The sequence below is a fragment of the Coregonus lavaretus genome (assembly GCF_964263955.1).
Source record: "Coregonus lavaretus genome assembly, chromosome: 25".
Lineage (NCBI taxonomy): Eukaryota > Metazoa > Chordata > Actinopteri > Salmoniformes > Salmonidae > Coregonus > Coregonus lavaretus.
The window spans coordinates 2,624,026-2,639,699 of record NC_140012.1 but is presented as its reverse complement, the minus strand read 5'-3'; the positions used below and the strand labels follow the sequence as shown (position 1 = coordinate 2,639,699).

The 15,674-nt window shown below is 47.8% G+C and overlaps 1 protein-coding gene across 1 annotated transcript in view; it reads left to right on the top strand.

The window, feature by feature from the left end:
- The first annotated feature begins 1,505 nt into the window (after positions 1-1,505).
- Positions 1,506-15,674, top strand: part of LOC311100413 (proline-rich protein 12-like) — a 56,317-nt gene continuing 42,148 nt past the window's right edge. The window contains exons 1-4 of the mRNA XM_084141313.1: positions 1,506-2,359; positions 8,187-8,341; positions 10,477-10,641; positions 10,926-15,379. Coding sequence (XP_083997439.1) covers positions 2,277-2,359; positions 8,187-8,341; positions 10,477-10,641; positions 10,926-15,379 — 4,857 coding nt within the window. The 5' untranslated portion in view covers positions 1,506-2,276. The remainder of the gene's footprint in view (positions 2,360-8,186; positions 8,342-10,476; positions 10,642-10,925; positions 15,380-15,674) is intronic.

Genomic DNA, 15,674 nt, shown 5'->3' with positions numbered 1-15,674 from the left:
GTCTCGGTGCCAATTCCCACATAAGTTGTGTACTCTGCAAGGTTCTCTGTATAATATTACTTGTTGATGAAAAGGAAATCATATGATGTAAAATATATATATACTGTATGTAGCTGTAGAGGGATAAGTGTGGACCTATGCCACCCCAGGTTTAAACAAGAGAATGGGGAACACTGCCTATTAATACAGTACAATACAGGTTTGTAAATCTGGTGGGAGCTCACAATGTTTAACCAGGGAAGAGGCTGAGACTAGAATAACTTTGTGGAATTTATTTCAAAGGTAGAGTCAGTGATATGACATAGATGCAGGCACAGATGCGTCCGTTCTGTTCAGAGGCAACTTAACATGAGTTGGGCTAAAACAAACAAAGGGGTGGGTTAACAGCATGACCTTGTGTTTAATGTATATCTGTGCCTTGACAATTAATTTTATGACATTACATTTACATTTTACATTTTTAGTCATTTAGCAGACGCTCTTATCCAGAGTGCATACATAATAAAAAATAAATAATAAAAAATCATACTGGCACCGAGAACAAAATCAGCCAGGGTTGTGGGTTCGATTCCCCCTGGGGTTTTATATTACTATTGAAATAAAATATAGATAAATAAAACATGCATGACAAATCGTGGGACTCTTATGTTGAAATTGGAACTCGCAGGACTTTTATATTGGCATGGCAAATTCAGGGACTTTTAATTTGAAATGGGAGTTGTAGGATTTATTTTGGCATGACAAATCGAGGGACTCTTATTTTGAAATCAGAAATCTCAGGATTTATTTTGGCATGACAAATTGAGGGACTGTTATTTTGAAATCGGAAATCACAGGACTATTTTTGCATGACATTTAGGGGGACTCTTATTTTGAAGTGTGCTACATCCAGCTCATTGTTACATCCTGCTAGATGCTGGATGTAACTGCCAAATGCTGGATGTAACTGCGGGATGCTAGATGTAACGCTCAGCCGGATGCTGGATGTAACCCTGTGCCAGATGCAGGATGTCTGAGCTGGATGTAACTCTCAGCCGGATGCTGGATGTAACTCTGTGCCGGATACTGGATGTAACTCTGAGCCGGATGCTATGCAGGATGTTGTAACTATGAGCTGGATGCTATACTGGATGTAACGTCAAAGGATCCAGCTCGGAGTTACAGCCCCTACTGGTATAGCCCTGCCCCTTCTCATGAGAACAGTTTACACTAGTTACCACAGCCACAAATTCAAAATGGTCTATATCGTAACAATGAATGAAAACAAAAATGTGCTTTTTTGGTCTTAATTTAACGTTAGCAGTGTGGTTAAGGTTAGGGTTAGGTTTAAAATCAGATTTTAAGAAGATAAATAGTAGAAATAGGCGGGGGTTATGACTTTGTCGCTGTGGTAACAAGCGACGACCCGTGAGAACCGGTGAATGGAGGACACAACAGACAGAGTGCGCGTGTATTTGAGCGACGTGAGCTAGGGGAGGGAGAAAAGAGAGAGAGACAGCCGCCTTCAAAAATGGCGTCTTCCGAGGAAAATGACAAAAAATATTAAAAACGAGGCCTACTTTTCGTCTTCATTGATTTTCGGAATTTAGATTATGGTTTCCAGACATCGCGATATCGTCGTCATCATTATTTTCTAATGTAAAAAAGAGAAGGAATGGTAGAAGGCTATATAAATAGCAACCCAGTTTTATTTTGATGCGTCGACAGGGCTAGCTAGCTATATACTAGTAGCATCTGCTAGCTCACAACAATTTCAGAATGGGAAGGCATTTTGCATGCTAAAGAAATCACAATTACTGTTATATGATAACTTATCTTTTGATACTGTTTGCAACAGTCGTGAGGTATCGATGGTAATCTTTTCAGTCGCGGATCGCGGCATTTACTCTAGTTAAAATAAAGGGGATGAGATACGGCAGGAAAGGATGCGTTTGATCAAATGTTTCTCTGCAATTTATCGATAATTTATCATGATCGTGCATAGCGTCGTTGCAATTTGGCAGTTGTGGAAATGATATTTGGAGACATAAGTGTAGGACAGGAGAGACTGATTATTGGAGGTGGTTGGAGTACACCCCCAGACCCCCCTTTTTTGTCCAGTTTTCTCCTCCCCTCCATTTCTCTTTCAATATGCTGTTTTCCAATCCAGAGGATTTGCTTATGAAACGGGGTAAATAGTCTAAAATCGATCACGGGGAAGACGGATACCCCAATTCTGTGAAAATTCCTACTACTCGGTGCTTTCGTCCTTGTCACACATTTTTCATAAATGCAAAATGGATAGAAATTACCCGGGAACAGGGTTCGGTGATTTGGGCGCAGGAGCGGGATGGAGTTATGAGAGATCGGCGAAAGCAAGGTAAGCATTTGATCCAGTCCAGATAATGTTTGCACACTAGCTAATACATTGCATTCTCTTTTCTTTAATGTAATCGATTGGTCGTTAATTTGGTACATTGACGTCGATCTGTAACCTGCCTATAGGCAGCATCGCGTTGTCATCCAGGTTTTTGCATGTTGTTACTAGTATTATAAATGGAATGGAGCAAGACGTGTGGGGGTGGTGGGACGAGCTAGCAGGGCTCTTGAAAATGCATAGAATGCGATTGACAGACTAAATGTATGGTTTTAGGTAGACGGAGGGGGAGGGAACGAGAGTAAAGAGGGGGATGGGTTGGAGAATATGTCTGGACCATTAGAATAATTATAGTAGTATGTCCTTTTAGAATAGTTTGACACATTGACTGTAAAAAAATAGTCCATATTTTAGTCATAGGTAAATGCACATGAGGCTATTGCATTGGAAGGAAAGTGCCATTACAATGCCCAATTTGTATCTTTCCAGTTTTTCCTTCTGTGACATTGCATGACACATTTGTTTCACATAGTAACTGAGATACCTCCTCCTGTGATGTATCAAAGTTGTTACAATGTAACATTTTACTGGCAAGTGATTAGCGCGAGATGCCAGTGGTCGAATGTTGGCGACTCGTGCTATGAAGAATGATAATGATTGATAGTCAACACATTGGCTCCTAAAATAACACCACAACTCTAGGTTGTTGTGTATAATTAAATTACAATGCATTACACCCAATCTTGATAGGATATCAAATATATTCGGTAGCTAAGTCTTTATTTCGATTTATCAGTGTTTTCAACATATTGCCATCAAGCCATATCTACCATGATTTGGTTTGCTAGCTAGTAGGCTACCTAGCTAATGATAAAAGCTAGCATGGTACATGGTCGGATCATGGCTGTTTAGTTGGCTGAGGCAGCATACCGTATATACCATCTACTGGGGTATTTGGAGATGGCCACGTCATGGTTTTTCAATACTGTCAATACCGTTGAAACTATTTATTTGAAGTTGAAATGCATTTGAATATTTGTAGATACTTTTTAAGTAAATACCTGCAGTCAACTTGTGCAATACGTCAGGAGATAAAGCAGATCGAGTTCTTCATTTCACATTATGAAGCTTACCATAGTTCACCAGAGCCAGTCACGTGTTTGTTTGTAAATAACACAACGAGAGAAAGCGAGAGTCCAGCTGTGTATTGACAGGGGTCGCGTTTTATATTGAAACTCAAGTCTTTCTTTGCTTCAATAGAATGATCAGGGACGTGCAACTATAATTTTACTTAACGGAAAATACATTAGTGCAAGACATTAGGCAGAAAATGGCATCATTCGCATTAGATGGCAACAGGAGTGCAACGCTATTTGGCTGGCAGCCACACCAGTACATTAGCTTACAATGAAAAATGTCGTTTTTGCAAAAAATATACATGGCCATCATGTTTATCATAAAGAATGTAGCCAGCTACATTTCCTAATGTTTTGCTTAAAGTTAATCTTTAAATGTACCGGAGAAAAGTAGGCTGGCTACACCAAGAAAAGTACCAGAGAAAAGTAGCTACACATCAGTCCGCGCTGTCTGCTGATAGAATGCCCTTTTGTGAATTCTTATCTGAGTGGAGAATTACAAATGAAGCACAAATTTAGTCTGAAGCTGAGCAGAAATTACAAGAAGCATTTTAGATCTCTGTTTACAAAATGCAGCATGATATTTCTTGTGCATTTTATAATTAATTCCTGCGTGGAAAAATGCAGATTTATGTGTTAACGCGACCCCTAAAATATCTAAGCAAGTGGCTGAATTAATAAGTTGACGGGGCATCATATAGTGTTCTCAAACACAGCAGAAAGCGAACTCATCCAAAGGGCTTTGACATCTGAACAGCTGCCACTGCTTGATTTCCTTGAGTTTTTTGTCCTCTGTGTTCTTGGCCAGCAGGCAGTCCCGTTGCCGTAGCGACTCCAAACTCCACACAGACACATGCTGCTTTAGCGCCAGTACTGCTCTTTCTTCAGACAAGCATGTGTCAAAACTTTGTTAATTTGCACAATGTCTCTCGTGCACGTTCGCGTGTAAATATCCAAACTCACCAACGATGACATTCGGTAGCTCCTACCTATACAGTACCAGTCAAACGTTTGGACACACCTACTCATTCCATGGGTTCTTTATTTGTACTATTTTCTACATTGTAGAATAATAGTGAAGACATCAAAACTATGAAATAACACATGGAATCATGTAGTAACCAAAAGTGTTAAACAAATCAAAATATATTTGAGATTCTTCAAAGTAGCCACCCTTTGCCTTGATGACAGGATTGCCTGTCTTTGCAACTTGTTTATTTTCATTTGCGCTCATTAGCATATTTAGCTAGCAGCCTCCATTCGCTATTACTTGTGCAGATTTTGCTAGTATTCTGGTAATAGACACCCAATGGGCGTTTGTGTTTTTTTTGGCTCCCCCTTGTGTACTAAACCGGTAATACGGTAAATCCCGGGATGGGAGAAGTATTGGTATGACTATATGAAAATCTGGATACCGCCCAACCCTTTAGCTAGCTATCTGCTTTAGTTTTTGAAATGATCTATCTCTGTCAACAGAGGAGCTTGTTTTTACATATTGTTTATATTTATTCCTTCTGAACACATTTCCGGTTGTTGGCAATGTCAATTCTTGCAATATTTTTCAAAACTTTTTTTTCGCTAGCTGGACAGGCACACGCCGCTGAATAATAAACTGTAAACCAATCAAAACTTGATCACGTCTGCCAATCACGTAATCTGCATCTTAGGTGCCAACCAAGTGCTATTCACCAAGCATGGGCTGATTATCTCACCTATGAGAAACATCCTACTGCAGTTTGAACTAGCCCTACCGTCACTATTTAGACATTGGGACCACATATGCATTTGCCTGTTGTGTTTTTGTTGTGGGTTTTGTCTTACGTTGTAGTGCATTTTAGAGTTGAAGAACACCAACGACAGATAAACGCGCTTGTTTGAGCATCTTAAAGACCAAATTCAATGTAGAATCAGTTTAACAGGTGACCAACTGATTATTTTACTATTGTAACATGCAGTGGGGAGAATTCTATTGTCCCCGTCAGGAGCCCAGGCTTTTGCCATAGATGGTAGAGTTCTCGTCTCTGGACCACACAAGCTTTAGATTGCATTCTGTTAAGGCCCTTGTCTCTCTCTACATCTGTCAGCTACGTTGGTGACCAGGGTGGGAGTCTTTCGATACGCCTATGGGGCCTGGGCACACACATGCTCATAGATATAAGGGGGAATACTGAAGCATGCGTTGATGACAGTTCTACAGTCTCCATCAGATTCCCAGGCTTTTGGTATAGATGGTAACGCTCTCGTTTCTGAACTGCAACATTGTAATATTGTGCCCTCTATGGCACTAAATATACATTGATTGGTAGGTTACACTATATTTAGATACTTCTGCCTGAGACAATACTGCTGAACCTCTTTGTTATAGTGATCTTTGTTCGAATGTATATGCATGAAACGTACATTATGGAAAGCATGTCTCGCATTCAATCCTAGTTAGTAGAATAATGAATGGATTTGGCACAGTCAACTTTTAGAAGATTAGTAGGAAAGGTAATCATGTAGACTACCTAAGTACAGTGCATTTGGAAAGTATTCAGACACCTTGAACCTATCCACTTTGTTACGTTACAGCCTTATTCTAAAATTGATTATATTGTTTTTTTCCCCTCATCAATCTACACACAATACCCCATAATGACAAAGCAAAAACATGTTTTTAGATTTTTTTGCAAATGTATTACGAAAAAAGATTCACATTTACATAAGTATTCAGATCCTTTACTCAGTAATTTGTTGAAGCACCTTTGGCAGTGATTACAGCCTTGAGTCTAATTGGGTATGATGCAACAACCTTGGCACACCTGTATTTGGGGAGTTTCTCCCATTCTCTGCAGATCCTCTCAAGCTCTGTCAGGTTGGATGGGAGTGTCGCTGCACAGCTATTTTCAGGTCTCTCCAGAGAGGTTCTGGCTGGGCCACTAAAGGACATTCAGAGACTTGTCCCGAAGCCACTCCTGCCTTGTCTTGGCTGTGTGCTTAGGGTCGTTGTCCTGTTAGAAGGTGAACCTTCGCCCCCAGTCTGAGGTCCTGAGCGTTCTGGAGTAGGTTTTCATCAAGGGTCTCTCTGTACTTTGCTCCGTTCATCTTTCCGTTGATCCTGACTAGTCTCCCAGTCCCTGTCGCTGAAAAACATCCCCACAGCATGACGCTGCCACCTCCATGCTTCATCGTAGGGATGGTGCCAGGTTTCCTCCAGACTTGGCATTCAGGCCAAAGAGTTCAATCTTGGTTTAATCAGAACAGATAATCTTGTAGTCCTTTAGGTGCCTTTTGGCAAACTCCAAGCGTCCTTTTACTGAAGAGTGGCTTCCGTCTGGCCACTCTACCATAAAGGCCTGATTGGTGGAGTGCTGCAGAGATGGTTGTCCTTCTGGAAGGTTCTCCCATCTCCACAGAGGAACTCTGGAGCTTTGTCAGAGTGACCATCGGGTTCTTGGTCACGCCGATTGCTCAGTTTGGCCGGGCAGCCAGCTCTAGAAAGAGTCTTGGTGGTTCCAAACTTCTTCCATTTAAGAATGGTGGAGGCGACTGTGTTGTTGGGGACCTTTCAATGCTGCAAAAAAATGTTGGTACCCTTCCCCAGAGCTGTACCTCAACACAATCCTGTCTCTGAGTTCTACTGACAATTCCTTCATCCTCATGGCTTTGTTTTTGCTCTGACATGCACTGTCAACTGTGGGACCTTATGTTGACAGGTCTGTGCCTTTCCAAATCATGTCCAATCAATTGAATTTACCACAGGTGGACTCCAATCAAGTTGTAGAAACATCTCAAGGATGATCATTGGAAACGGGATGCACCTGAGCTCAATTTCGAGTCTCATAGCAAAGGGTCTGAATACTTATGTAAATAAGGTATTTCTGTTTTATTTTTTTATACATTTCCAACAATTTCTAGAAACCTGTTTTCGCTTTTTTATTATGGGGTATTGGGTGTAGATTAATGAGGGGGAAAAAATGTATTTAATATTTTTTTTAGAAAAAGGCTGTAACGTAACAAAGTGGAAAAAGGGAAGGGGTCTGAATACTTTCCGTATGCACTGTAGACCTACACTATGCAACCCTGCATATAGCAAGCTCAGTCACGGTTTCTGTTGTCTGATTGCTGTGCTGATCTCTGCAACGTGGATAGATGGAGTTCACCACATAATGCTGCAAATGAAGAAACATATCGAAATTGAGACGGTATAACATTTTTGAGATACTATCAAATTATATTTTGGGGTGGTGGTAATGGGCTTCCATACTGTAAGTACAGGCATAAAGTACTGTGTTGGTAAAATATCACAGACAGGAATTGTAAATGAAGTCTACAGCAGGCTTTAAGATGGCAATCATATTTTAGTATGTATTCTGAGTTGATTTTGTCTAATCTATAGTCTGATATTCTAAATTCTTACAATGTGAAGAATGGTGACCTACAGTAATTTTATTAGGATGGAGATGTGCTAAATTGACTTACACATCTGAATAAATTTTAATAAGATCGCAAAGTTTTCTGAAGAGGGTGTGCTGTCATGACATTCAAACCAAACAATCCTCTTAGTGTATTTATTTAGTAGGCCTATTTACATAGGATTTGCATCTGTTTCAATTTCACGGCCTCTCCCAGAGGGTACATTTTGGACAAAAGTTTATGAAGATGAAGACAATTGGACTTGAACAGTTGAATAAATTACCTCTTCTCCTCCCTAGTCTCGTCTATGGAAGTTCCAGATCATCACACCCTGAGTCGGAGCTTCTCCATCGACAAGCCTACGGCACTCCCCACCCTCTGCAGGGCTATGCCACCAATCACCACCCGGGCAGCTCTGGCCAAGGCGGGGCTTGGGGAGCAGGTCGGAGTTTGGGTGAGAGACATGTCACACACCTTATAATTTTGTCACCACAGTACAGTGCCCTCGGGATGATATGACTGGCCGTGCTGATGGCACTAAGGTTGCAGTCACTGAAAAATGTATTTTCAATGGAAACTCCTTTTTGTGTGGGGGGAAAAACCTGTATTTTACCTGGTAACATATAGGGCCAAATTAGATTTATAACATCTGTTAGGCCTACGTTTTGTATTTTGGTGTAATGGACACTCCTTGACCTATTCAGCCCAGTGATGCAATTTTATCACATACAGTGGCTTGTGAAAGTATTCACCCCGCTTGGCATTTTTCCTATTTTGTTGCCTTACAACCTGGAATTGAAATGGATTTTTAGCGGGTTTGTATCATTTGATTTACACAACATGCCTACCACTTTGAAGATGCAAAATATTTTTGTGTGTGAAACAAACAAGAAATAAGACAAAAAAAGAACTTGAGCGTGCATAACTATTCACCCCACAAAGTCAATACTTTGTAAAGCCACCTTCTGCAGCAATTACAGCTGCAAGTCTCTTGGGGTATGTCTCTATAAGCTTGGCACATCTAGCCACTGGGATTTTTGCCAATTCTTCAAGGCAAAACTGCTCCAGCGCCTTCAAGTTGGATGGGTTCCGCTGGTGTACAGCAATCTTTCAGTCCTACCACAGATTCTCAATTGAATTGAGGTCTGGGCTTTGACTAGGCCATTCCAAGACATTTAAATGTTTCCCGTTAAACCACTGAAGTGTTGCTTTAGCAGTATGCTTAGGGTAATTGCCCTGCTGGAAGGTGAACCTCTGTCCGACTAGGTGAAAAATCTGTCGATGTGCCCTTAAGCAAGGCACTTAACCCTAATTGCTCCTGTAAGTCGCTCTGGATAAGAGCGTCTGCTAAATGACTAAAATGTAAATGTAAAATGTCCCAGTCTCAAATCTCTGGAAGACTGAAACAGGTTTCCCTCAAGAATTTCCCTGTATTTAGCGCCATCCATCATTCCTTCAATTCTGACCAGTTTCCCAGTCCCTGCCGATGGAAAAACATCCCCACAGCATGATGCTGCCACCACCATGCTTCACTGTGGGGATGGTGTTCTCGGGGTGATGAGAGGTGTTGGGTTTGCGCCAGACATAGCGCTTTCCTTGATAGCCAACAAGCTCAATTTTAGTCTCATCTGACCAGAGTACCTTCTTCCATATGTTTGGGGAGTCTCCCACATGGCTTTTGGCGAACACCAAACGTGTTTGCTTATTTTTTTTCTTTAAGCAATGGCTTTTTTCTAGCCACTCTTCTGTAAAGCCCAGCTCTGTGGAGTGTACGGCTTAAAGTGGTCCTATGGACAGATACTCCAGTCTCCGCTGTGGAGCTTTGCAGCTCCTTCAGTGTTATCTTTGGTCTCTTTGTTGCCTCTCTGATTAATGCCCTCCTTGCCTGGTCCGTGAGTTTTGGTGGGCGGCCCTCTCTTGGCAGGTTTGTTGTGGTGCCATATTATTTCCAGTTTTTAATAATGGATTTAATGGTGCTCGGTGGGATGTTCAAAGTTTCAGATGTTTTTTTATAACCCAACCCTGATCTGTACTTCTCCACAACTTTGTCCCTGACCTGTTTGGAGAGCTCCTTTGTCTTCATGGTGCTGCTTGCTTGGTGGTGCCCCTTGCTTAGTGGTGTTGCAGACTCTGGGGCTTTTCAGAACATGTGTATATATACTGAGATCATGTGACAGATCATGTGACACTTAAATTACACACAGGTGGACTTTATTTAACTAACTTCTTCTGAAGGTAATTGGTTGCACCAGATCTTATTTAGGGGCTTCATAGCAAAGGGGGTGAATACATATGCACGCACCGCTATTCCGTTATTAATTTTTTAGAATGATTTGAAACAAGTTATTTTTTTCACTTCACCGATTTGGACTATTTTGTGTGTGTCCATTACCTGAAATCCAAATAAAAATAAATTTAAATTCCAGGTTATAATGCAACAAAATAGGAAAAACGCCAAGGGGAATCAATACGTTTGCAAGGCACTGTAGATATAGTTATCTCTCTAAATGTCCTGTTGAGTTTGCATAATCTGTCAAAAGGGACATGGTCGTCACGGTTTACTCATGGTTGTATTTGTTGTCCCATCAGGTCTCTCTGGACTATTTGAAACCGGCCTGCACCATGCCAGCCCCTCTGGCCCAGACGCTTCGGTGATGAACCTGATCTCCGCTCTGGAATCCCAGCGGGGTCCCCAGGCTCCCCCCTCTGCCTCCTCCCTCCTCTCCCAGTTCCGCACGCCGTCCTGGCAGACAGGTGAGCATGTGACCAGACCTGTGTTGACATTCAAAACGGGTTCGCAAAAGTCGATATGACATTTCCAACGCCTCACATGTTCTATCAAATTGTCATTCCTCTCGCATGTCCGCATTGTTGGTGAGATTATGTTGGTACATTTGCATATTTGATTCTTTTAGCTTTTTACATGTTAAGGGAGGGTGGGAGTACAATTATTTAGTCATGCTTGTCAGTTTTTTTCTGTTGACAGATTGACGGGTTTTGAATAATCGTCGTCTTGTCTCTCCATCTGGCCCTGACAGCAATACACACCCCGGCCCCTGCTGAGCTCTTCATCTCCGGGCCCCTCCCCGGCTCGGGCTCCTTCACCTCTTCCTCGGCCCTGTCGGCCTATCAGCACCCGGCCTCCTTCTCCAGCCGCTCCTTCCCCACCCTCCAGGACACGCCCACGTTCAACTCCACCTCCAATGGACTCCTCTCCCCCCACGACCCTCTGTTGCACATCAAGGGTCCCTCTCAGTCCAGCCTGGGCTTTGACCGCCTCCTATCCTCCCAGGGCGCCGCCACAGCCTACCGGGGCGGCCAGGATCCCACAGGTGCCTCGTCGGCCCAGGCCTCATCAGCGCGGCACCTCCAGTCCCACCAGTTCAACCTGCTGTCCTCTCAGCTGCAGGACCAGTCCTCCCAGTTGTACAATGCCTCAGTGTTCTCCTCGGCCCAGGCTCAGGTGCAAGCCCAGGCTCAGGCCCAGTCTAACTCGATCCAAGAGAGGGCTGTGCCTCGGCAGGACAGTGTGATCAAGCACTACCAGCGGCCCACGCCGTCCCAGTCCCAGCTCTCCTCCTCGGCGGCCCACTCCCTGCAGCACTACCTCAGTTGCGGCGGGGCTGGGTACCAGCAGATCGCCCACCACAGGCAGGCCGGCCTCTCTTGCAGCCCCCTGGGTGACCAGAGCCCCTCCTCAGACCACAAGGCCTCTTCCCGGACGGAACAGGTGTACCGGCCCATCATCCAGCCCCCCTACTCGATCTCCACCCCTTCTTCAGCAGCAGGGAAGGGCGCCAAGAGCAACTCCAGCAGCGGCTACTCCTCGGCCAACTCGGCATCCTCCTCCCGCACCCCTCACACGCCCCCTTCTGCGTCCTCCAGCTCTTCAACAACCTCCTCTTCCTCCTCTGCCTCGGGAGCCCACCCCTCCAACTCACTCCCCCCCTCCAGCTCCAGCTCGGCCCCCTCTAGACAGCAGCCTCTCCCTCAGAGCACTCCAGCTCCCCAGCAGCAGCCCCCTCCTACCTCATCCACATCGGCCCAGCAACCCTTAACTAAGCACAGCCTCTCGGGCTACGGCTCACCCGTGCCCCCAGTGAAAACCCCCGCCGCCGCCCTCACAGGCCAAACCCCGCCACAACAGCAGAACCAGTCATACTCGCCCAGCCAGCCCCCTCCCTCCCACCTCCCCCAGTCGTATGGCGGCTTCAGCTCCCCTCAGGCCCAGGACCTGAGCTCAGCCGGGGGAAGAAAAGGCTACGGGAGCCTGGGAGGGCGAAGCCAGTTGTACTCGGCGGATGTGGTCTACGGGGCTGACTCTGCCTATGGGTCCCTCCCATCCTCTCTGGGCGGCGCGGGATGTCCATCGCTAGGTTACGGCCCAGGCCACTCCCCCGCCCTTTTACAGTCGAGCGGGTCGTCGGGGGGCGGAACCTCAGGAGGCGGTGGTAGCAGCAGCGCAGTAAGCGGGAACTCCGGCTCAGGAGGAGCCGGGAGCAGTATGGCCAATGAGAGAGGAGGTGGTGCCGGAGGAGGGTCTTACCATATCCCTGAGTCTAGCCCCTCCCCGTCGGCCAACTCTGGGATCATCCGTCCAGGGTTGCACTCCCCCGCCCCTGCCTGCCCCACACAGTCCCCGGGAGGAACGGGCTCCAACAAATACATCTCCTCGGTCCTCTCCCCCACTTTCATGTCCTCCCCTCAGGGCTACCCCGACAGCAGAGCCCCCCCCGACACCAGAGGCCCCCGGTCCCAGCCCCAGTCCTACCATCCCACCTCCAACAAAACCAAGTCCGACCCCAGCAGTATGCTAGGTGTGGGCTCCCAGAGGTCTCAAGAGGACGTGGATGACGATGACGACTTCTTGATCCAGCACCTTCTCCAAGCCCAGGCCAGTCCCACACCCCAGGCATCCCACCACCACTCCCAGCAGCAACAACCTCAACAGAAGGTCCAACAACAGGCACCTCTGCAGCCTGTCCCCTCTACCACGGACACCGGCAAAGGGCTATTGTCCTACGAGCTGGGCAAGAGCTCTGAGGAGAGGTACCACCTCCAGAGCGTCATCCGCACCCACAGCGCCACCTCCAGCGCCGGTGCCGGATCGGGAGGGGCGGTCACGGGCCTAGACAGCCAGCTGGAGATGTCTCTCAAGAAACAGCAACATCCACAACAGCAACAACAACCAAGGAATGACAGCGAAGGCGGTGGCAGGAGTGGTGGTGGAGGAGGAAGAGGAGGCACCGAGCAAAGCCACCCCCACTTACACCACCACGACTCCCTGGGGTCGGTGGTGCACTACGGCCGGGGCGACCCGTACTCCCAGCACTCCCTGGGCCCCCAACACTCCCACCCGCAGCAGCACGCCGCCTCCCACACCCACCTTCAGTCCCACACTCACATGGAGCTGCAGAAGAATCCACAAGAGCGCTCAGAGCTGGTGTACCCACGCAAGACCCCTGAGGTCCAGCAGCAGCACTCTCAATCCTCTGCCTCCCTCATGGATTCCCCCACGGACCAGTCCCACCAGCCGCCCCACCTGCTCCAGTCTGTGCTGTCTCACACCACTCGCAACAAGATGGAGCCCCATCAGCAGCAGCAGCATTCAGTGAGCCAACAACAAGCTATGATGGATGGAGCTGGAGGGAGAATGGGCGCTGGCAAACACCAGTCTCAGACCCAGCAGGCCTCCCAGCTTCAGCTACAACTCCAGTCCCAGACTTTGGAGGTCACAGCGGCGGCCGCTCACTACAACCACGGACCTCCTCGGCAGGACCAGAGCCAGTCCAAGCAACAACAGCAAAGCTCGGTGGTGTCCTCCCTGGACATGCTGGAGTGCTCGCTCTCCCAGACATCCAGTGCGGACGGAGGGGGAGTGGAGGAGAGGAGAGGAGGCGGAGGAGGTGGTGGAGGAGGGGGAAGAAGCGGCGGGAGCGCAGAGTGCCACAGGCAGCAGCAGCAAGAGCAGCAGAGGCTCTCGGCCCATCACCCTCAACACTCTGCCTCGGAGCTCCACTCGTTCCTCTCTGAGCCCGACATGGGCTTATCTGCCCCTTTGCACGTGCACCACCTCCCCCAACGCCATCAACATCCCAACTCCCACCACCAGCAAAGCCACTCGGTGCACCACCCCCACTCCCATGGCCACGCTCACCCCCAGTCTCACACTCACCCTCAGCCCCTTCCCTCCACCCACTCCCAGCAACAGGAGTCCCAGTCCCACCCGTCCCAGCTCACCCCAGGCCAGCAGGTCCAAATGGACCAGCATCAGCGCACCGAGCAGCACCCGTTCGACACGGTCAGCCCTGTGGAGAAAAGCTGTGGCCAGCGCCAGCAGAGCCAGAACCGCTTTGTCACGCTCACCTCTATCTGCTTCCCGGACTCGCTCCTGCAGGACGAGGACCGCTCCTTCTTCCCTGGCATGGAGGACATGTTCTGCTCAGACGACTTCTCCAAGTCGAGCTGTGCCGGAGAAGGCGCAGGCCCAGGGCAGGAGGAGATGAACCAGGAGGGACCAGGAGGGGGCCATGAGGAGCCCATGAAGGCTAATTCAGGAGGAGGAAGTGGAGGGGGAAGCGGAGGAGCCGGGTACGAAATGCTGGGCCACCACGGCGGCGACCAGGGCTATGGGCAGTACTGCCACGGGCTTTCCGAGTCCGGAAACCGCACCCTGGACCTGGACTCTCTCAAGACACATGAGCTGCCCTCCACCGTTAACACAGCGCAGCTGGGCCTGATCCAGTCCTCAGGTTCAGGCGCGTGCACCGGTGGAGCTGGCGCCGGCCCCGGAGGCCTCACCTCGCCCATCTTCTGCTCGTCGCGCCCCAAGAAGCTCCTCAAGTCGAGCTCGTTCCACCTGCTCAAGGAGCGCCGAGACCCCAACACACTGCCCAAAAAGAGCTACGCGCAGGAGTATGAGTTTGAGGATGATGAGGACAAGGACAACCAGCCGGCGGACATCCGTCTGAACAGCCGCCGGCTCCCTGACCTCCTCCCCGACCTGGTCTCCAGCTGCCGTAAAACAGGAGGTGGAGGTGGGGCCGGAGGAGGAGGCACGCTCAGCCCCCTCATGGGCGACCTCGACTACTACCACTCGTCCGGCTACCCCTCCCTCTGCCCCCCTCCCCAGCTCCTGCCGCAGGACGGGCCCAAGAAGAGAGGCCGCAAGCCCACCAAGCCAAAGAGAGCAGGGCCTCCTAGGCCCAGGGGTAGGCCTCGCATTCGCCCGCATCCCGAGCAGCACGCGCCCCGCGGAATGATGGGCGGTGAGATGGGAGAAGGAACCGAAGCAGGAAGGGGGTATGGAGGAGGAATTGAGGGCAAACGGAGCAGGGGCCGTGGCGGCGGAGGCCGAGGGAGAGGGAGGAGAGATGACATGTTCATGGAGATAACTGGGAAGGAGCAGATGCAGCAACACCACCTTAATCGGCAACAGCATCAACTCCACCACCAGGCTCCACAGCATCAGGAGCCCATACCACATCTCAAGGTGAGTGTGGATACATTGAATTGAACTGTACTTTATTCATTCCCAGGGGGAAATGTTGATGTCATTGCAGGCTTATACTTAAAGGGACATTACACTTTTAAATCAAAGTTTGTCAAACGATTTCATATCTCTAAAGTAGTCTAATGTCAAGATTAAACCACATCCCATATACCTGGATCTACACAACTGATGACATGGGATGCGAACTCATGATGACATGGGATGCGATCGCATTCATTTTGGAGTGTAATGTTCCTTTAAGGTGGCAGGAATAGCAAAGTTTACTGTACTGTAC